This window comes from Notechis scutatus, chromosome 1 (assembly GCF_049901735.1).
Source record: "Notechis scutatus isolate UNSWTSFEM ecotype Mainland chromosome 1, rNotScu1.2, whole genome shotgun sequence".
Lineage (NCBI taxonomy): Eukaryota > Metazoa > Chordata > Lepidosauria > Squamata > Elapidae > Notechis > Notechis scutatus.
This window is the reverse complement of record NC_142009.1, coordinates 275,472,873-275,495,645: the sequence shown is the minus strand read 5'-3', so window position 1 is coordinate 275,495,645 and position 22,773 is coordinate 275,472,873. Positions and strand designations below refer to the sequence as shown.

General features: G+C 38.2%; 2 protein-coding genes across 2 annotated transcripts in view; both read left to right on the top strand.

Moving 5' to 3' along the window:
• The window catches only part of GANC (glucosidase alpha, neutral C), a 31,428-nt gene extending 24,214 nt beyond the window's left edge, over nucleotides 1–7,214 (top strand). The window contains exons 18-24 of the mRNA XM_087951666.1: nucleotides 193–257; nucleotides 650–726; nucleotides 2,411–2,485; nucleotides 2,935–3,048; nucleotides 3,370–3,482; nucleotides 4,444–4,547; nucleotides 6,027–7,214. Of these exons, the coding sequence (XP_087807792.1) occupies nucleotides 193–257; nucleotides 650–726; nucleotides 2,411–2,485; nucleotides 2,935–3,048; nucleotides 3,370–3,482; nucleotides 4,444–4,547; nucleotides 6,027–6,139 (661 nt within the window). The 3' untranslated portion in view covers nucleotides 6,140–7,214. The remainder of the gene's footprint in view (nucleotides 1–192; nucleotides 258–649; nucleotides 727–2,410; nucleotides 2,486–2,934; nucleotides 3,049–3,369; nucleotides 3,483–4,443; nucleotides 4,548–6,026) is intronic.
• A 10,322-nt stretch (nucleotides 7,215–17,536) lies between these two features.
• Nucleotides 17,537–22,773, top strand: part of CAPN3 (calpain 3) — a 37,005-nt gene continuing 31,768 nt past the window's right edge. Inside the window, exons 1-5 of the mRNA XM_087951665.1 lie at nucleotides 17,537–18,173; nucleotides 19,369–19,438; nucleotides 19,651–19,769; nucleotides 20,774–20,907; nucleotides 21,876–22,044. Coding sequence (XP_087807791.1) covers nucleotides 17,883–18,173; nucleotides 19,369–19,438; nucleotides 19,651–19,769; nucleotides 20,774–20,907; nucleotides 21,876–22,044 — 783 coding nt within the window. The 5' untranslated portion in view covers nucleotides 17,537–17,882. The remainder of the gene's footprint in view (nucleotides 18,174–19,368; nucleotides 19,439–19,650; nucleotides 19,770–20,773; nucleotides 20,908–21,875; nucleotides 22,045–22,773) is intronic.

The window sequence follows — 22,773 nt, the reverse complement described above, 5'->3', positions numbered from 1 at the left end:
AAACTATAGATATAAATATAAACACACACACACACACATACACACTAAGATATTTTAAATAGTAAAAATAGCAACTTTAATGCCCACATCCAAAGCATGAACTTAAGAAACTATAAATAGATGCAGCATAGGAAAGTAAATTTATGTTCCCTAGCATTTGTATGAATAATACAATGCCTTTGTTTTTCGTAGACCTCTCTGGGTGGAATTTCCAAAGGAATTAGAAACTTTTGGCATTGAAGATGAGTACATGCTTGGTAAATTTAAATTATCCATAATGTCTTAGTATTTATTATGAAATTGCAACTTTATGTATCCCATTTATTTTTTTCCTAATTCTATTATTCCAATTTATATAGCCAATTTTATAAAAATTGGAGGAGATGCATATCATTATATTGATTAATGCTCCTCAGAGTTGGCTGAGGCATTATAGATGTAAGGTTGTTTTTTCCTGTGGTACTTATAACCAGTCTCCTTGGGTGGCAGAGTTAATCAAGTAACACAAGATGTTCAGTGATGGACACAGAACCTGAACCTAAAGGTCTTCCTTGGAAACATAGATCATATTTATAAATAACTATTTCAAATTCTGCTCATTATAGGAGAAGAAAAGTAAAACGGATACATTTTTATGTTTTTAATTTAGGAAGTGCGTTATTGGTACATCCGGTCAGTGCTCCAAAAATCAATACAGTCAATGTCTTTCTGCCAGGCCCACAAGAGGTAAGAGAAATGGAATTAATTCCTCCCTCCCAAACACACACACACACACACACACAATTTTTTCATTGACATCTGGACCAAACTTGGCTAGCTAGGCATTTCTGTTATGATAATTAAATTATCAGCATACAAATAGCAGCTTGCGCTATTACTTTAATAACCTCAGGCAAACATTTGTTTTTCTATCAAGAAGCTTATGCAGTACTTAGCCATATTTTTTTAAAAAAGTCAATAAGAATGAAAAGTAGAGTCGTGAACTAATTTTCCTTCAGTAACATATTATCTATTTCTAGATCAGGCAGGGAGGGTATGGCATGGACCCAAACAGTTAAATTATTTTGACTGACAGGGCTTAGGAAGAGAGGCTTCTCTGTCATTGTCCCCATCCTATGGAACATCTTGCCCCCAGAGGTGAGGTGGCTCCTACTCTTCTGGCCTTCTGGAAGAGCATTAAGACCTTTCTGCCAATGAGCGTAGGGATCCAAGAATGGTATCCAGTCCTGGGGGTGGTTGGTGGCTTGAGAGAACTCCCTCCCCTTTTTAAAGTTTATTTTTAACTCTGTTTTTAATTCTGTCTTACTAACTATTTTTATATGCTTCTAATCCGTAAATTTACCAAGTCACTTAGATAATGAGATGGGTGGTGCGTAAGTTTGATAAATAAAAATAAATTTCTAGATAACGTATTAACTAAATTGTTCATGGAGCTATATTTTTTCTAGAATAATCTTGGAGATATAAAGAATCGTGATTCCCCAAACAATGCTTTCCTTGATACTTGAATAAGGTATCAACTATGGCAATCATTATAATGCCTTACACCCATCATCAGTATTGAATTCGAAAAGCTTTTGACAATGCCGCTTTGTTTCTGGGCCTAGTTCAACATAAGGCTTTGATTCTTTGAAGCCCTTTAGAGCTTGAACCTGCTCAATCCAGGAAACACCTCTCACCTACTAAAAGAGACAGCAACGGAAAAGTTCAGATTCTTTTTCATGGTTACTTTTCAGGATAGGCAATTTTTTTGCGCTCCAGACAATGTTGGATTTCAACTTCCAAAATCTCTGGGAACTCAACTAGACAGCAACAATAATACGCTTTCCTCCTCTGTTTGAAACAGATGGAAAATATACTAATATGAAAACTGCTTTCTGTGCAGCCAGATTTTTATCATACTTTGCCAATAAAACTAGCAGCCTCATTTTCCCAACAGAAAAGAGCTCTGGTTATTCATAAGGCTTGGATTTCAAAATTAGGGCCAATTTTCTCTTCTTCTTCTTCAAAAAGCAACTCTTTTTGTAAAGAGTCCTCTACTCTATTAGCTAATTCTAAATCAGGATAATCTGCTGCTACCTCAGAGAAGGGTTGGAAAGACTACCAATTTTGCTTTCTGGATTTCCGTTTATGGCCAATTGCTTAAATTGTTGAGTGGGAGTTTTGAGCTGAATAAATGTGCATCTAGTTTTTGAGAAAAATGTAAAATGGTGGATTCAGTGATTATAGTTGTCCTAGTGAAAACTTACTACTCTCAACTTAATGCTATTTTATGTGTTGTTTGCTACTTCTAAGTTATTTGAGATTTATGCATTATTTATTGATTTGATTTTCTATAAGGGTTCATATGGGATTTCTGTATCTGAAATCTAATTCCTGCTCAATTGTTTTCCTTTTTATTATTTGACAGATCTGGTATGACTTCCGAAAATTTAGACGTCTGGAAGGTCATGGCATATTGAAGATCCCAGTCACATTGAATAATGTATGTGTTTGTTTTAACAATTTTTTAAAAAGCTTTATATTCATTTTAATTTAATTAAAACTGGAGTTCTGTTAAGGGGGTTCGATAATTCTAATTTAGTGAACTTTATTGGTTTAAATGTAGAATTTATAAAGATTTAAATCTAAAATGTGTCACTACCAATGTTCTGAATCAAATAGTATATGCTAAGCAGGACCTAACTACAAAAAAGTATTTCACTATCTACTTCCTTTGTCCAAAAAGTATTTTATTGTACTTATTTACTGGCTGGGTTCATACAATATTTTAAACCACAGTTTGTATGGCTTTGGCTTTGTATATTTTATGAACTGAAACATTGTGATTTGATTTATGGTTTAGAGTCCTCATCTAATGATGGTTAATCTAATAAGCTATAATTGTCTTAGTGCAATGTGTGAATCCAGCCACCATTTATTTTCTTTTTGCAGATTCCTGTGTTTCAGCGTGGTGGGACTATTATACCTCTAAAGATTTCTGTAGGAAAATCCACAGAATGGATGGTAGATGTTCCATATGAACTGCGTGCTGCCCTAGATGATAAGGTCCTCTAAAACTTTTGTACACACTATTTATATACAGTTAATTTTAAATGTATATAAAGTTATTTAAAATGAATAAGTGTCATTTTTCAGTATTGATCTCTCATTCTCCATTTTAATGTCAATATGATTTTGGTTTTCATTTCTTTAATTAGCAATAACTAAGACTATAAGAAAGTAAAGCAAAGTGGATTTTGCTGTGGAGTATCATAAACGTTCCCAATAAAGTGTCTATGTTTTTGTATGTGTTTTTGTGCACCTTGTGATCACCGAATGATCGTGAATTTGATTATAAAATAGTTCTGTGATTTGCCTGGTGTATAGGGATGTGCAACAGGTAAATTATACCTGGATGATGGCCACTCATTTCATTATCTCCATGAGAAACAGTTCCTGCTCAGAAAATTCAGCTTCCATGAGAATGTCCTCTCCTCCAGGTAAAGTATATAATATGGAAGGAAGATTCAGAAAGTATTGATTATCATAGGCTCTTACATTTGCATTGCTCATCAATTTTATACTTCAACTTTAAAGACCAACAAACTGCAACTTTCAGTTCCTTGTCCCAAAAATGAATGGTTGGGGTTACTTTCTTTCACCTATTTTGAATCACGGTTTGTTTTACTATGATTGGTTTAGTCCTTGACGTACAACCACAATTCAGCGCAAAATTTCTGTTCCTAAGTGTGACATTTGTTAGGTGAATATAACCCCCATTTTATGAACTTTCTTGCCACAGTTGTTAAATGAATCGGTGCAGTTGTTAAGTTAGTCACATGGTTGTTAAGTGAATCTGGCTTCCCCGTTGACTTTGCTAGTCAGAAGGTCACAAAATGTGATCACATGACCCTGGGGACAATGCAATCATCATTAGTATGAGTCACTTGCCAAGCGTCTGAATTGTTATCATGTGACCATGGGAATGCTGCAACAGTTGTAAGTGTGAAAAATTGTCATAAGTCTTTTTTTTTCAGTGCCATTGTAATTTTGGTCACTAAACAAACTGTTGTAAGTGGAGGACTACCTGTAATTTGCTCGTATATACCTCACACTCACTGCAAATCATACAAACCTTTCCAACTATGGTGTATGAATCCAGCTTGTTGAAGAACCAGAAAATCCCCTTCATCTTGTCTTCCAGCCAGGTTCTCTTTCAGTGAGATACTTGTACCTGTTTCTTCTCCCACCCAAGAGTATACAATATGGGTCTGTACACCATGTTGGAGATTCTCTTGGCAGCTCCAAAGTAGCACCATGTCTACAAAATTTTGACAAGTTAACAAACGTTCTCAGTTTTTTTCCTGCCATCATTTAGAAGGGAAGGTACTATATTCCCTATGGAACATTGTCATAAGAAGTCAGCATTTAATAATTAATACACTGTCTTTGTTTTCTCAGATGTCCTAGTGAAGAAGGGCTATTCCAGACAAAATGCATAGTTCAACGGATACTGATTTTGGGAATAAAAAAGAAGCCCTCTGTTGTGACAACAACCATGTTTGGTAAGAGACAGAAATAATCCAATTTCTAGCTTATTCATTTATTTCCACTCTAGACTCTCTACAATCGTGATGGAGAATCTATGGCACACGTGCCATAAGTGGCATGCAGAGCCATTTGTGCTGACACACGAGCCGCAGGCAAACTTACCTAACTGCGCATGCCCGCGCCTCACAGCTGATTTTTTTTTCGGTTGGTTTGAGGCCTTTTTTGGCCTCCCAGAGGCTTGGAAAAAGCCTCTGCAAGGCTTCTCAGGCCGAGTTATAGGCCTGTTTCATCACTTCCTGTAATATCGGAAGTGATGAAATGGGCCTATAATTCAGACTGAGAAGCCTTGCAGAGGCTTTTTCCAAGCCTCTGGGACCAGCCAAAAAATCAGCTGTGAGGCACAGTGCAGGTAAGGGGGTGTGGATTGCATGCGCAGGGGGCATGGGGAGGGGGCATGTGCATTGCATTCTGGGTGCTGGCATGCAATTATGGGTGTGCTGGCACGCAAGTATGGGCGTGCTGGCACGCGAGTATGGGCGTGCTGGCACGCTCACAATTTTTGGCACAGGAGCCCAAAAAAGTTAGCCACCACTGCTCTAGATCATTTGCAGCATTGCATTTCTCTCGTTGGAAGAAACTGGGTCTGTTTTATTTTAATTGTTTTATGTGGTCACCTTTCTCTTAAATATGACTCTGAGTGACTGACAAAGATTTTAAAAAATATAATGCAGAAACAATACAAAAATAAATTTCACACTCCCCTAAAATACAAAGTAGTTGCCAAAGACACAATTCGCCAACTCTGTGGGCTCACTGATGCTAGCCCTTCAAGGCTTTCTAAAGGTGAGCAGAGTTGAGATTAACTAAATCTTGTGTGGTTTGATATTCCAGAAAGTAGCTATTTCCTGGGTCTCATTAGATGACAATTCCTGAATTAAATGATCTACACAGAATAATGTGGATTTGGTTTACTATAACAAAATTTTTCTTTAATACGTTCCATTCAACTGGATTGTTTCCTAAAGACAAGATAATGTTTAATTGATAGGTACTACTGTAACTAACATCTTGAATTGCTTCCAGAAGTCAACTGGAGCTAATGCAGTTTATATAGCAGCAATGACAGATTAATATCACAAGAAGTGCCAATACTGCTTGTGCTGCTACTTTTGTTGTCGAAGCAGTTCAACTGCTTTTCTTCATCCATTAGAAGTAGACGTTTGAGTTGTTATGCAGAGCAGGTTGGAAGGAATGTTTGGATATTAGTAAGTCCTGAACTTGCCCATATCTCACTAACATATCTCAAAAGACCACAAGAACATTTACTTAAAGTGGAGAACAGAAGATAGTCCTAACAAGTGCTCACTCTGGAATCATTTGCTTCAGAACAGAAACCTTGATTACAACTTTGTTTTGAGCAGAAATACGACAACATTAATATGCATGGCTTACTTTAAATAAATGTTTATGTGTGTTTTTTAATTGCAATTCAGATGGAAAAGAAGACAAGACAGAGGCTTTCACATATGATACCAAAAAGTCTGTGCTGACCCTTCAAAAACTTTCCTTAAACATTGGCAATAACTGGGAACTTCGTATCAAATGAAAGCACAACGTCAGATATGCTGATTCTGTAAACCGCTTAGAGAGGGCTATAAAGCACTGTGAAGCAGTATATAGGGTAAGTCTTAAGTGCTATTGCTATTCAGAGAGGCAGATGAAAAACTGAAAAATAATATTTTGAACAATTTAGCATGGTTTTTTTTAATGGATTTTTTGGAAATAGACCAAATCTCAAATTTGACATACTATCTACCGATTGTATAATTTAATTGATTCATATTCAAAATGTTCTTCATGGATGAAAACTTTTTGATATTATTTGCAAAAAAAAATGTTCCAGGAGAAAATTGGTCTTCTCTAGATTTTGCAGTTCTGTATTAAATGTTTATATTTTTAGTATACCCATGCAATGGTGCTCTTGCTTTTATAACACTTTTAAAGTAAATTATCTGCCTATGTTTTAATTGGTGCAATGTTCAGTTTCTTGGTGGATTCTTTTTAGCAATTTGACACATTAATTCTGCCAAAACGTTCTTAGAAAGAAGAAATATGAATGAGAATAGTTATAATAGGTATACATCAAACGCAGAGAGATTCTGCGTCATAAAGCATAAATGTATTTTTATGTGGGTAAAGACATTTTGAATTAATGAACTGAATTAATGAACTCTAGCCTCCTTTTAGCTGGTGCACTTCAGATTTGTTGGACTATAGAATCCCCATAAAAATTGTGAGAATCATCCTCCCATTATGTACAAAAAGAAACCCGACCAATGATATGATAAACTGAAAAGGAATGGCAAAACAGTATTACAATAAGGAAACTAATTCATGCTTTATTTTGCTGAGCAATTAATATTTCATATGGAAAAAAATTACCAAAAGTAACTTTTTCTGTTTGCAGAGCTAAGAGGTATAATTGCCATTTCAGTATTAAAGGGGCCGTATTTTAAGCGTTCAAAACGTTCATAGTCTCGTGTCTTCACAATAAATGCCTCTTCTTTCAGAGCATACCTGCTTATTGAAGCAGAACTAAGATATAACTATTAGAATCATGTATGGGTGGTGTAAACATTTTTGATAAATATATTCTGCATAATAAAATATAGTTTGAAACATTATGTTTTGTATGATTTTATTTTGAGAAATAAGAATAAAGCAGTGGTGGGATTCAATTTTTTTTTACTATCGGTTCTGTGGGCGTGGCTTGGTGGGGGTGGCAGGGGAAAGGATACTGTAAAATCTGCAGTCAGAGGTGGTATTTGCCCGTTCTCTGAACTACTCAAAATTTCCGCTACTGGTTCTCCAGAACTTGTTAGAACCTGCTGAATACCACCTCTGACACACACATACTTGCTTTCAGTTCTGTTTTTTTAATATAATAAGATCTCCAGTTAAGAAAAGGGTGGGGCTGTTTTAACCCTCCTTCTCAGGTAGCCCCAAAACTCTGGGTCACAAGAGGGATAAAAATGCCTTGTCACTCTACATGGTAAGTTCACTGTTCCACATTTATTCTATTTAAAGCTTTATAAGACTGTGGTGTGTGTGTGGATCTTCCCAGGGTGCAAGATTTTTCTGCCTAGAAACACAGCTTCTGGATTCCATTCACAGCAACCAAATCCCAAATAGAGAGAAGAAATAACTAGCTTCTTCCACATCAGAAGTATGCTCAGCTTCTGGATGCTTCCATAGAATTTAAGTCAATCAGCAGATGAGGCCTGTTTTTCTATAGAGGGTTACGTCTGGCAAACCCTGTTTGTCCAAAGAAATTACTAGCGCTGCACTTTGAGCTGCTAAATATAATTTGATCTTTGCTAGGCTGCTTTACATGGAATCTTAAAGAACTCTCCCACTTCATTCCATTGAACTATTTTGGGAACTGGTTTGAGAGCAGATGATGCCACCACTTTCAGTTTTGGACGGGAGATTGCATAGGAGCCTCATGTATTACATTCCGTGATAAAGAAAAGGCAAGATTTAAAAACGTTGTTTGCATTTTTGTGGGCATGTCACAGCAGGCGATCTTGGCATCTGCATATGATCTTGGCATCTGTTGAGCTTTTAAAACATTTGCAGTTCCAAGTATAGTAATGTCTGCTGAAAACGAATGCTAACAGTGCATCTTTATTGAGTTCAGTGGCAGTTACCTTCTATGCCAGGGGTGCCAAACTCAAGGCCCAGAGTCCGGATGTGGTCCGTGAGGTGCTTAGATCTGGCCTGTGGGGCCATCCTGGAAACAGTGAAGATTGTCCCGCGGTGCCTCTGCCAGAGAACGGCTATGTGTGGCTCTCCTGAGCTCTGTTTTCGCTGGCAGAAGGTTGCAGGAGGCCGTCCCTGCCAAAAACAGAGGTTGGGAGCTAGTTTTCGCTGGCAGAGCGCTCGGGCCACAACAGGCTCCCCCAAAACAAGTATTCTTGAGCTATCCATGACCACCCTCGCCACACCCACCCCAGTCCCCCAAGGTCAAACACAACCCTGATGTGGCCCTCAATGAAATCAAGTTTGACACCCTTGTTCTTTTTTTTTTTTTAATTTTATTCTAGAAAAAACATTTATTTGACATACATTTAAAACAAACAAATCAACACACACATATATACATATATACATATATATATATATATATACACACACACACACACACACACACACACACACACACACACACATATATATATATATATATATACACACACATTTTACAGCATATATTGAGCAATGGTTAATTTTTTTTTTATCATTGACGTGATCTGCCTTGTTACAATAACTCCTTCGTTCTTTTAATGTTTTAATTTCTCTATATAGTTTATGATTAAATGCATGTCTTCTGTCATTTCCATAACTTATCCAAATATCAAATATTACCTTTTCTTTAACCACTCATACCAAATGTTCCGTATTTCATAATAGTCACTATCTTGTTTATTTTTTAACAATTTGGTTAGGCTATCCATCTTGGCACATTCATGTATTTTTTTAATTACCATATCCTCTGAAGGAATGGAAGACAGTTTCCAGTTTTGTGCGTAGGTTATTCTGGCCGCAGTTATGATGTGCAAAATTAAATATTGGTATTTTTCTCCATGTTTAAATCTACCATACTTAGCAGAAAGGTTTCAGGTTCAAGTTTTAAATTTTGTTTTGTTATATTTAAAATCCAATTTCTAATATTTCTCCAAAACTTCTGAGCACATGGGCAAGTCCACCACATGTGAAAATATGTTCCTTGAGCATAGTTACATTTCCAACAGTTGGGTGGTAGGTTGGGGAACATCTTAGCCAGTCTCGCAGGAGGTAGGTGCCAGCGATGAACCATTTTATATAAGTTTTCTTTATACAAGACTGACATGGTTAATTTGTAATTTGTTTGCCAGATGTGCTCCCACTTATCTAATTCAATACTATGACCCACGTTTTTAGCCCAAATTATCATAGATTCTGTGGCTGTTTCTTCTTTTAATTTGTAGTCCAAAAGATATTTATATGTTTTACTAATTGTTTTCTTTTCCTCTCCTAGCCATATTTTATCTAATTCTTGTGGGGTCATATTAAAGCCAAATTGTTCTCTATCTTTTTTATAATGGGTTTGTATTTGTGCAAAGGGCCACCATGCTATCTCCTTTCCTTGAATTTGTATTTGGTTCCTATTTTTAAGCTCTCCAGTATCATATAATAAATCTTTATACCTGACAATGTTTTCATAATCCAATACATTTGGATGTATGCTTGTTCTATGCTATTATAAATCAACTCTGTGAACAGAGTGGTTGGATGAAATTGCTGTGTTGTTTTGTATGCCATCCTGCCATTTTTGACACATATCTCTGGAGCTGCTGCTTTTTTCTCTCTCAAAGCCCAGCAAACATTGGGCTGAAGAGCTTACCATCTGTCTATCTGTCCCTTTCTTCCGGGAAGATTAGCATGTATTTACAATGACAGTGGAGGGGTTAGGAGCTTATGATCCCTTCTATGAACACTTGGCAAAATATGAATTTCTGCCCAAGCTCCTGATAATGCTACTAGAAAATGTATGGCATATTTAGGCCAAAACAACTGTATTCAGAGAAACACTTTTGTATGCAATTCTTCCAAGGGGGTACAACATGGTTGCCAACAGTATTTAGGCTATACGTACAAACTCCAGTTCCACAATTTTATTTCCATATTCCACTACACTAAATAATCCTTTACTGAGGGAATTTTAATTCCCTTTTCTTTTTTTCAGTCAGACTGTTTAGTGCAGTGGTTCCCAAAGTGGGTGGTACCGCCCCCTGGGGGGCAGTGGGATGCCTTAGGGGGGCGCTAAGAGACAGCAGGGGGGCATTCGAGGTGCCGGCCCAGCAGGCTCACTGACTGCCGGTCACGCAGCCCATTGACTGTTTCATCGCTCCGTAGCCGGCACCTCGAATGCGAAACCCGCACGCGGCGAGCCTTGCCAAGCCTGGGGGGGAAGAGGTGGGAGGTGGTGGAAAGGGGGCGCCTTAGCTTGCAGGCTGCCCTCCACAGTGGAAGCGACAGAGGCGCACCAGAAGGCCCAAAAGCAAAACCCTCCCAAGGCGTACAGTGGAAGGGGTGGGTGGTTCGGCATTTGGGCCCCCTTCCCCAGAGGAGAACAAGGGAGCGCGCAGCGCCCACCTGGCTTCCGCCTCTCCAGCCAGCCAGGCTTGCATGCAGGATGCGGGTGGGTTCAGCTGTGGCTCTCCAAGACACATGGCTTGGTTTGGTTCAGCTCTACGTGGCCGGCCTGGACCTAGAACCTAGCCTCCCTCCGCAGCCCAGTTCTTCCAACCGAGCCCTGCGCTTGCTTGCTTGCTTGCTTGCTTTCCAAGTGATCGTTCCCTCCACCTCTGCCAGTCTGCGCTGCTTTCACACGGCTTCCTCTTCCCGGGCAGAGCATTGCAAAATTGGATGCCAAAGAAAGAACTGGGGCATGGGGCTAGAGAAGGGGCAGAGGGGCAGCTGCATTAAGGAACAGGAAGATCTTAGCCATGGTTTACTGACTAAGCCAGAATCAAATAGCATGCTAAACTCTAACCAGAATGTCTGGGTTGATATATTCAGCCCGTGTTTCTCAACCTTGTGTGGACTTCAATTCCCTCTCTGGCTTTGCTCTACTTTCCCAAAGTGCTGCTGCTGTCGCAGTCTGTCTGTCTGTCTGTCTGTCTGTCTGTCTATCCATACATCCATCCAAAAGGTCTGTCTGTCTGCCTGCCTTCCTGCCTACCTACCTGCCTGCCTGTCTTTCTGTCTACCTACCTACCTATCTACCAGTATAGACCTATCCATCTATCTATCAATCTATCTACCTATCTATCTACCTACCTACCTACCTACCTACCTATCCTGCTAAATTGCTAAGTACACTTTGCAAACAGTATATTTACCACAAAAGTACTGTATATTTACCATAAAAGTTATGCTTGGAGCTGCAGGATTTTTGTACATTTGCATTTTGTTATCATGAACCTTTGCATGTGCTAAGAGAATATTAATACAGAAAGTTCTCACTTAGCAACAGCCTTGGATAGCAACCTTTCACAAATACAACGGTAATTATAATAAAGGTAATTCAGATAGTCTTTGAATTATGATTTTTCATTTAGTGGCCATTCAAAATTGCAATGACACTGGAGGAAAAAATAAAAGACCTACGACCAGTCCTTGCAGTTACTGCTGTTGCAATATCCTGATGGTTGTGTGATCCCAATTTGTGTGCTTGGCAACTGGCATGTATTTATGAAAGGAAACCTAATCACCATTTACAACATTCTCAGCTGGCTTCTGACAAGCAAAGTCAGTGAGAGAAGCCAGATTCACTTAACCACTGCAGCAAAAAAAAAGATCATAAACTTGGGCACAGTCATGTGATGATTCATGTAACAAAGGACAAAAAGTTCTGATTCCAATTGCTGTCATAAATTGAGAACTACCTGTAAACAATTCATTTTCAGACCAATTAGTGCATTTAGTGCACAGCCTTCGATGTGAAACTGATTAAGATCTAGTCAGTTTCAGGCAACTGCTGGGAGCTGGGGGGGGGGTTTCTAATCAAGTAATTAAGGTCACAGAGTATTGTTAACTTGTCATTAACTCTTTTTCAGGGGTGGGAAGTAGCTCAGGAACAGATAGCTTGTTTAAGCGATCTCTGCACCCTACATGCCAATGGGTAGGTGGGTAGGTGGGGAAAATGGGTCAAAACAGGACACTGTACCAGACAACTTTATCTAATGAGGCAGCAACCAGAAATTTTCCTAGCATCCCTCTTTCTCAGTCACATGGCTCACTTAGTGACCATGTGATTTAGCAACCATTTACTAAACTAGGATATCTGTACTGCTCTATATAGGCTGTAATATACAGTATAGCACACTCTCTCTCTCTCCTCCCCCCACTTTCTCTGTGTAAATTTAGCAAAACCTCTCTTTTCTTCATTTAACTCATTGTAAAGTTACTTTCCCAGCCTTTCCAGGACATCTTTTGCTCAAAGTTCTTTTTGTTTAAAAATGGTACCCTAATGGTTGAGTGTTTTCTTTTCAAAACCCAAGAGGTGAGTTTTTATTTTCATTTTATTATTTATATTTATTAATCAAATATATACAGTCGCCCATCTCACCAAAACAATTGTGGTTGAAAGACTGGATAAGTAGATACTCATTGCTGTGATCAGCCGGGGCGTGACACAAAAATAACGAAGTTACAAAAGTAGAATAAATTCCCTTTAATGCCTCCAACTTGGCCCCAATGTCCAATTATCCTCAGCTGGATAACAAACTCTTCAAAAAACAGTCTACGAAGGGCAGAAATGCAGTCAGAACCCAAAGTAAAGATAATTAGAAATTTAAAACACCAACACAAACCACACTGATGTAATTAACACGACAGGCCAGGATGATAAATTGCAGGATAACGCAGCACCCACAGTTGGGAAGACGCCAAAACTCAGATAAACCTCAACCAAGATAATGCACACTTTGCTTCTAGCAAGGAGCCGTGTGCAAACACTATATTACTTATATCCTGTTCTCCCAGCTGCAACTAATGAAAGGGATCAGGGCCTTCTCTCTTGTAAGCCATGTTGCTCCCTTCTCCACTCCTCCCTGCGTGCCCTAGGATGAAGAAGGGATGGCCATGGGACTTCCTCTGAATGCCCAGACAGACTGTGCCCTTCCCCCATGTCTTCCACAACCACTGGAGCCACATTCCCACTCCCTGTCAGCTGCTCAATCTCCCTCTCAGAATCAGACTCCAGCAAGGGCATGACAATTGCTCTCCCATATGATAAAGATCTCATCTAAATAGCAATTGTATAACTTAAATCTTGAGGTAAATATTGTTTCAAGGTACATTTTGGACAAATTGGAATAAATCTATAGCCAATAGAAATAAACTTTAAATTTAGAAAATGTGTAATGTGATCCCTGTTAAAGAGTAAGGGGGGAGAGTATTATAAATTATAGAATTTAAGTCCTTATTCATAATTTCAGTAAGGCTTACTTACCACTAGATGTGACTATGGATTTAGTTGTGGTCTAAAAGCCAGTTCTTTTCCAACTGGTATCATATCAGATTCATGATGGCATGACAGAGTATTTAACAAAAAAAAAATGCTAACAGGGATTTCATAGCTGTTAGGATCACTCTGCCACAGAGTGTTCAATTAATGCAAGGTTGGGAGATGAGAGTGCAGAATGACTGCCAGCCATTCATTTGTGCGTCTGCCAGAATAACTTGAATTTTTTACTAGAATAAATCAGGAAAGGAAAGTATTCAAAGTCTTCCACAAGTTGCAAAAATATATCACAGGTGCTGTTCTAACTGTGCGGTAATCTGAATCACTTGTATCTTCCCATACCAATGAGATTAAGTTGCTTCTAGTATTTCCTGCTGCAAGAGAACCACATACACAGGTCTTGTAATAACTAAATTAATAGATACCAAGAGAAAGCAGAATGTGGAAGTAAATATGTTGATTGGGAAAGCATTTGCAATCAGACAGTGATATTACAGACACTGAATACCCTCAAATCCTGCTGTGCTATCTCAATGTCTTGGGGCCACCCATCTCACTCTGCAAAGTAATTCTGGGAAATTTATAGTTAAAAATATTACCAGGAGGAATGAGTTAAGAATGCTGGAAGGGTACATCAAGAGAATATACTCCCAGCAAGGTTATCTAAGATGCGAGTCATCTCAGTTGCCCAGAAAAAGCAAACATCCCTGCTAGCCAACAGATTGAAAGAGGTCATTCCACATACCAATAAAAAAGAAAGGGAAGTTGAAGTGTATGCAAACTGTTGTATAATATTCTTAATTTTAAAATAATGATTAGCATCATTCAAAGCAACATACAGTGCTACATGGAGAGAAAGATGCCAGAGATTCAACCTGGCTTTAGAAAAGGCTGAGGAATATGAGACATTATTGCTGATGCACACTGGATAATTAAGAAGAGTAAGAAAAATACTTCACTGGTTATAGAAAAGCCCTCAGTTGTGTCTACCATGTCCAGCTGTGCAATATGCTTAGAAAAGTGGGAATCCCAGAACAACCCATGTGCATAATCCATACAGAGAAGGAAAAGCTGATTTTTTAAAAAACCACATAGTATTGGTTAAGAGGCTCAAGAACACACTTTGCAAGCTAATTTCATGAAGGTGAAACAAACATGTACGAAGAAAAGCAAATGTCCCCTTTGCAATGAAAAGCATGAAACAATTGGCCACTTGATTAGTGATTGCAGCAGCATTTCACCAACTGACTACAAGTAATGTCATGACCCAGTTGCCAGAATTATTCATTGGAAACTTTGCCAGAGGTTTGGATTTTAATGTAATAAAAACTACTGGCACCATCAAGTTGAGACAGTTTTGGGAAATGAGCAGGTTATGATTTTATGGGACTCTTAAGATCCAAGCAGACACATAACATGCCAGTTATTGGAAAGATGGAGGTCTGGTTCATGGTTTTGCCATATCAGGTGATGCTAGGACTGAGGAAAAACATCTCAAAGAAGTGATGAAATTATAGGATTTGAAGACCAAATACGAACATTTATGGAAAAAGAAATCATGATTGGAGCCCTTGGAGTGATACCTGTAATGGAATGCATGGATGACCTTGAGGGAAGGGGAGAAGAGATGCTGCCTGAGTGATAAGAGGGGAAGGAGCCCATAACTAAGGAAGTCCATCTTATTGGACCGCCAGTAGCATCCACAGCAAGTCCCAATATGACAGATAGGGCAAATCCTTTCCTTATGCACTTGTATCCCCATATCTCATACAATTCTGTAAGTCAGGCTATCATGATACATTTCATGTCTCTTGCTCATTTCTCTGAGAGTGCTCATGGGACCGGATAGGGCAGTTGTTTTTTTAAAGGGGGGGGGGGGGTATCAAAATAGAAGCCTCTATTTAATCAGCTAACGTGAAATAGCAACTTCTAACTTTCTACAAACTCTAATTGACAAAAGATCCTCTATTAATGTATACATATTTGCCTTTTGGAATTCTGAAATTTGCATCACTCCGCCTTTTTTTTTCTCCTTTTGTACACCCATAAGTGGCAGCTTGATTCAGGGCTACATCCTTGCCATATTGTACTTCTGCATGCTGTCTAAGCCATACAATGCATCTTAAAACGATGGGAAAACATTGATCCATCTCACATGTAGACCTACCAATAGACCAGGGTTGGGAACAGATACAAGGGCTTTGCAGTACTGCACATTGCCTATTATAGGACAGAATGACAGATCCACCTCCCTCTGCTAAGTAGATTCTGAAATCCTGAAGGAATAGAGCTAACCAAACAAAATGCTGATAATATGAGAAGAAATAAAATTTGCCAGTATGGAAGCAAGCCCAAATTTAAAAAGAAAATATGTTTCAATAATGAATGACAGTTAACAGAGGCTAAAAAACAATGAAGGTGACATTCCCCTAAGCACAAATCAAGCTGCCTGGTATTGCAACCTTAACCGTATAGCATAGTGTACGGTGTATGAATTTTTGAGGGATAAATAATCATTCTTAAACGGTACTTGGGAGGGTTCTGTATTTGTTGTTTTGTTTTCAGCAGTTCAACTATTAACTACCAATATACTTGCAGAAGGAAGACTCTTAATGTTACTAAGCAAAAAACCATTGTGCTGCCATCTCTTCTTTCCTTTTTAATTGATTGTGTGTGATAATAATAATTTTTTTAAAAAACAGGAAGAAATATAGAAAGGCGATATGGTCTGGGCTTCTTATGCTTACAGTTCTTTAAAAAGTTAGGAGATACAAAAATCAAGGTACACACTCACACCCATCGCTTTCTAGGCAGCCTCCCCCTAAAAACCAAAATCTAAAGTAGCACCATACCCAAAGCATCAAAATAAAAAGAACAGGCAGCTACACATTATCAGCATAACACAGACTGTTCACGCATCTCCTTTTCTCTCTCAAATTACAAACTGCATATGCAAACTGATCATACCAAGCCAGATACAGAGGCTGAACACACAACACACTTTCTAGACAGGAAACTTCCTTCTCCCAGAAGTCTCCAAGTAGAATGCACCTCTTCACAAACCTTCTATAACCTCCAAATTCCCACAAGAATATGAAAACATCTGCAAATTGATATCCTGCTCTCTTTCTTTCCTGGGCCTGTTTTTATTACATATATTCCCCAGAATGTCCTTTTTCTCTTCCAGATCCTACTCAGTTGTTTTATGGAGTCACATAGTTTCTTGGAAGTTAATTTTCTGAACCAAAAATGCTTTATAATATTTTGGACATAAAGTTCTAGATGATGTGGGAGCAGATTATGATCACATGTCTTATGGACTTTTTGCTGGAAAAAAATGAATTTATGGGTTTGATGTTTAGAAATGGTAGACTATGGAAATAATTAAATTATGTTATATAGAGAGAGTATATAGGGAGAACATAAAATATAAATGCACTTGTAACTGCTGTTAAAAATTTGAAAACTGTTTCTTTATAACCTTTCCTTTCTTCTCTCCTCTCCTGCACATTTTTATTTTTTTCTTTACACTTTTCACTTACTTATTACCTTTTTTTCCTCCCTTTCTTTTTTTTCTTTCAAAATTTGCATAGTTTTTATTCTGTTAAACATTTCTTTATTAAAAATTATCAGGAAGGAATATTCCTTATTTGGAAAGATTTGTCTTGCTTTTAGCACATCTCTTTGTTGGATGCATCACTGTAAAATGAATTGTATCAAAATAATGTTACATCACCCTGTAATTTTTGTATATGGAGTTACTTTTAAATGCTGGTTAAAAAGTTGTAAGTTTCCCTTGCACTTGCACTTGCACTTGCATTTGCACTCTCAATCTTACTCAAAGTACCACCCCTGAGAAGGAAACTTTCCTCATCCTGTCCTCCCTGCCAATATGCTTCCTAAGAGTTTATTTTTAGTTGTCAGAACTGCAACCTTTACAAACCATGCCACAGCCACCCTCACACACATGAATCGGGAGATGGAAGTTACTCTACAAATTTGCCTCCTGCGAAAATGAGGATTTTAACATGAAAGGACAGAGTAACTATTGTGAGAAGCTCAAGATAACATCTATACAACGCAGTGGCATCAATCTTCCTAAAATTGTTTGAAATTTTGCAAAAAAAAAAAAAAAAAAGGAAGAGAAAAAACTCAGACTGCAGAAGAGATTGTGCAACGCCATTTTTTCTTCTTCTTTTTTCTACTTCCTTCCAGGTCCTAGTTTCTTTTTCAATTGTTATAATTTAATTGATAGTTTTGCTTCAATTTGATCTAGATGCCTTCCACTGTCAGTAGCACTGTTGTTCAAAAGATTGGGTCTGAACCAATTCCCAGTCAGCATGCTACCACAACTACAGAAACAGGTGCTGGAACAGGAGGGATCTATTCTGCCATTCTCAGTCGCAACCAGCCCATCACTGAAGTCAAGGAGAAAACCTTTCATGAGCTACATAAGAAGTGCCTTGAGAAGAAGATTCTTTATGAGGATCCAGATTTTCCAGCTAATGACAGCTCCCTTTTCTTCAGTCAAAGACTCCCAGTCAAATTTGAGTGGAAAAGACCATCAGTGAGTAGGCCTCTTGTCTGATCTAAAGATTAGTATATGCTTAATATTTGCAAGTCATCTAGGTAATATTATTTCAAATGGAAAAGCAGAAGTATACAATATCTCCAAATGAAATCTTTTACAGATCTCGGGATTGTGTGTGTTGGGAAATTACAGTCAATAACCTGGGCATGGACAAGAAGTTGAGGTTAATAAAAAAAAATTAACAGCTGAGTTTCATATATAGGATTATTTAACACACATTTCATAATTTCTCACTTCCATCATTTTAAAAAATTACCTTTTAGTAGCCAATTATTTTGTGGCATCCAAGGTTTTGGGGGGACCATAAGTAGCCCTGTATAGTATGGCTCTGTGAGAAAACATAGATAATTTTAAAAGACTATCTGGAAAACAAGAATTTGAGATAGCGTATTTGCTTGCTCTCTCAGATTTAGCAATATGTTGTGGTACAGCAAGGTCCACCCCTTTTGTACATGTCCTGTGTCATCAGTCAGATGCAAGGAAGGAGTGCAGCTGGCAACGTGGTGGCAGGATGAAGCAAAATCCAGTAGATATCCATGGCATAGGCTGGTGTTTCTCAACCGTGACAACTTTAACCTGTGTGGACTTCAACTCCCAGAATGGCTGGCTGGGGAATTCTAGAAGTTAAAATCCACACATCTTAAAATTGCCAAGGTTGAGAAACATTGGCATAGATTGAGTTATGTGGAAATATCTACCCAGAAGACTCATTCCGCTAACGTGATGCATGGACAAATTTATCGTAACCAGAGTGTTCTACAGCACTGTTTCTCAATCCAATGTGTGATTATTTGGCTGGGATATGCTGGCTGAGGAATTCTGGAGTTTGAAGTCCACATGTCTTAAAGTTGCTAAGGTTGAGAAACAATGCTCTAGTAAAAAGTCTGATGTCCTTATACAGAAACTAAAGCCTCCGATCAAGAAAATTTGCATGCATTTTCAGTCCTGCTGTGAACTGATTATACAAGTCAATGCTACATTTTGGAGTTATCACTTAGATAACTTCAAGGTTGTTCTTTCAATATGTATGAATTGAATTCTATCAGAAGCACTATTTTGATAACAAAGCATCAAAAAGTTTGCAAGAGTGGCAGATTTTTTTTTTGCAATCCTTAATGATCAAAGTGTGTGTGTGTGTGTGTGTATTCATCAGTGTATTTCTTTTATCTAGGAGATCTGTGAGAATCCACGCTTTATTCTTGGTGGAGCTAATAGGTCTGACATTTGTCAAGGGGAACTAGGTATGAAATCCTTTCTCTGCAGCTGTTTAGGTTTTAAGATATTTTGTTTATCCAATTAATTAATCAGTTACCACTTTCTAATTAATATATGTCATAAACATTTGTCTGAAAAACAAAAATATGATTACTGGTGTGAAGTCTAATTATTCAGTTGCTTGCATTCTTTTTCATGTTGACATTGAATTTGTCCAACTCTGTTTATTTTCTTTCAGGGGATTGTTGGTTTCTGGCTGCCATTGCTTGTCTGACCCTGAATGAAAAATTGTTGTTTCGGGTCATTCCGGAAGGTCAGACCTTCACAAAAGATTATGCTGGGATTTTTCACTTTCAGGTATATATTGTAAAATAGACCAAAGATGATGTTCCTTTCTGCATTTCCACTATAATCTACTAATTATTAGACAATAACTCAGAAGTACACCCAGAAATGAAAAGCCTATATTAATCACTATTTTGCTAATGTCAGAATAATGCAGTATATGCATGTTTTCACTGTGCACCATATGCAGAACTAGTAACTTCTGTGTAATTTAAAGGAAAATGGATAATTTTCTGTATGTGTGTTTGTGTGTGTATATGTATATGTATATGTACATACACACACACACCATTCCAATAGATTGTATATAGGGTATATGCCTCCTTGAAACCACTAAACACACAGATCTGGATAATTGCTAAAGTCAAAGCAATGTAAATTGTCATCTAAAATGCAAAGGTTCAAGAGTTCAATTTCTGATAGAGAGATTGAACCATATAGTGTAATGTATGTCTGATGAGTTCCAAATAAGACAAAACCAGTCATGCAGCGCCTTCTAGTGACAAGTGTATTTTTCTATTATGAATTAATCATTAAACAATATAATCTAGTCCTGCGATGGCGAACCTATGGCACGTGTGCTGGAAGTGGCATGCAGAGCCATTTCTGCCAGTACGCGAGCTGTCACCCGGAACTGATCCACTGCGCATGTGCGTGCACCCCCTGCCAGCCAGCTGATTGTTGGGTATCTGCTGCGCATGCGCGGTGGGAGATGTGTGCATGAAAGACACATACACATGTGCAGGGGGTGGGGGCACACACGCATGCACAGAGGCGCATGGTACGGGGTTGTCATGCATGCATGCACAGGGGTCGGGGGGGTCATGCATGCATTGCATTAGGGGTGTAGGCACACGTGTGCACATGCGCACTTTCAGCACACGATGACAAAAAGGTTAGCCATCACTGATCTAGTCCCTTTTATAATGTATAAACCAGCTTTTGATCATATGTGACATCTATTTCTTATGCTCTTGTTGTGGTGAATTCTAATTTGTTTTCTTCAAATCTTCCAGTTCTGGCGTTATGGAAGTTGGATGGAAGTTATTATTGATGATCGTTTACCAACATATGGAAAGCGTCTGGTCTTCACTAAATCCTCCCAGCAGAATGAATTCTGGAGTGCATTACTGGAAAAAGCTTATGCAAAGTAAAGAAGTTTTGTCCATTCAATCCTTTTCTATAACATACCATTTATTGTTCATGTTGAGATTAAAACATGTAGATATAAAACACTAGCAGTTTTCACAAATAACACGGTACCTGGTGACAATAAAGTTAAATCTATTTTTTCGTGGGATTCATCAGTCCCATTGTTTGTGCAAATACTGCATTTTTCTTACACTCTGTAGTTTTGCACAGTAAAAGAAAATGGGTGCTCTGCTTCTTGGCCAAATTGCATATTGTTTCCATCAGATTAATTAGGTTGAGTCATGATTTCTACACAATGGTTGTAGTCAGATATTGATAATGATGATTATGTGGCATCAAGTGGATGGCACATAATCATCATTATCATAAAGTTGATTCCTAGTGACCATATAGACAAATTTTCTCCTAAATGATCTGTCCTTCACCTGGTCCTTCCAATGATGTACTCATTACTACTATAAGTTCATCCACCTTGCTGCTAGTTATCCTCTTCTTTCCTTCCATCTTTCCCAGAGAACTATATCTTTGCAAAATGTGTCTGACAATAAGTAATAAACTATGGCTTATAATCTGCAGTGACTGACTTCATAGAATACATTAATCAAATCCAGATAAATCCAGTGATGGGATTCATTTTTTTTTAACTACCGGTTCTGTGGGCATGGCTTGGTGGGTGTGGCAGGAGAAGGATATTGTAAAATCTCCAGTCAGAGGTGGCATTTGCCGGTTCTCCGAACTACTCAAAATTTCTGCTACAGGTTCTCCAGAACTGGTCAGAACCTGCTGAATACCACCTCTGGATAAATCTATTTATGGTTAAGGCTAATAAATGAAAACATCTATATGAAGGAAGGTAGCTCTTCTTGTAGCATAAGCTTTTGCCGTCTGGAGATAAAGCTGATTTACATACAAATGGTTGGAGACTAACAATGAGAGTCATTTAACTTTCTCCATGTTCCTTTTCAGGCTTCATGGGTCCTATGAAGCATTAAAAGGAGGCAACACCACAGAGGCCATGGAGGATTTCACAGGAGGAGTGACAGAATTTTATGAGATAAAGGATGCGCCTAAAGATACATACAAAATCATGAAGCACGCCATTGAGAGAGGGTCACTAATGGCTTGCTCCATTGAGGTACATTTTGGGCAATATATTTATAATAAGTCTTGGCTCATCTTGTATGCAAATACAGGACAACAAAATCAAGGTGACAGCTGGGCACTGGATGAGCCTTGAGGGTGTAACACAGCAAGAGTCCAATATGCAAATGAAATATTTTCATGGAAGAGTATTTAAAAGCTATGGATCCTATGGTAAATCTGGATCTCAAAGAATGTGACCTTGCATGCCTCAGGGAATAGGTTGGAGAATAATGAGCAATCATCTTCTTTACTTCCTCTTTTACAGCTTCGAGTGTCAAGGGAGATAATACAATGAAAGCATGACATTGAGAAAGAGACGTAAAAGGGAAATGTGTAATTGTGGAAAAAACCATCCCTTGATAAAATAGCATTTAAATAAATCTTTGAATAGTAATGGAACAATGGGTACGCTGCAGTTTGTAGGGAATCCAGTGCATCCTTTGTGCAATTATTTTATTTACCTTGGAAAGGGAATATCTTCCATAAAGAAATGAGTAGTGGTACTAGAATAATTAATTGATAAATAGATTGGGAAACAAAGGACAACAGAGGAAGATGGGGGGGAGGAAATTAGAAAGAGCTGAAAATCCTACCTGGATGCAAAAAATAGACACGGTGCTTTTTAGCCAAGCTAGCTTGGCACATTTCTTGATTCAGGATGGGCTTAGCTCTACCATTCCTTTGTCTGACTCTGGATATAGCACATCAAGTGATGCTGGCT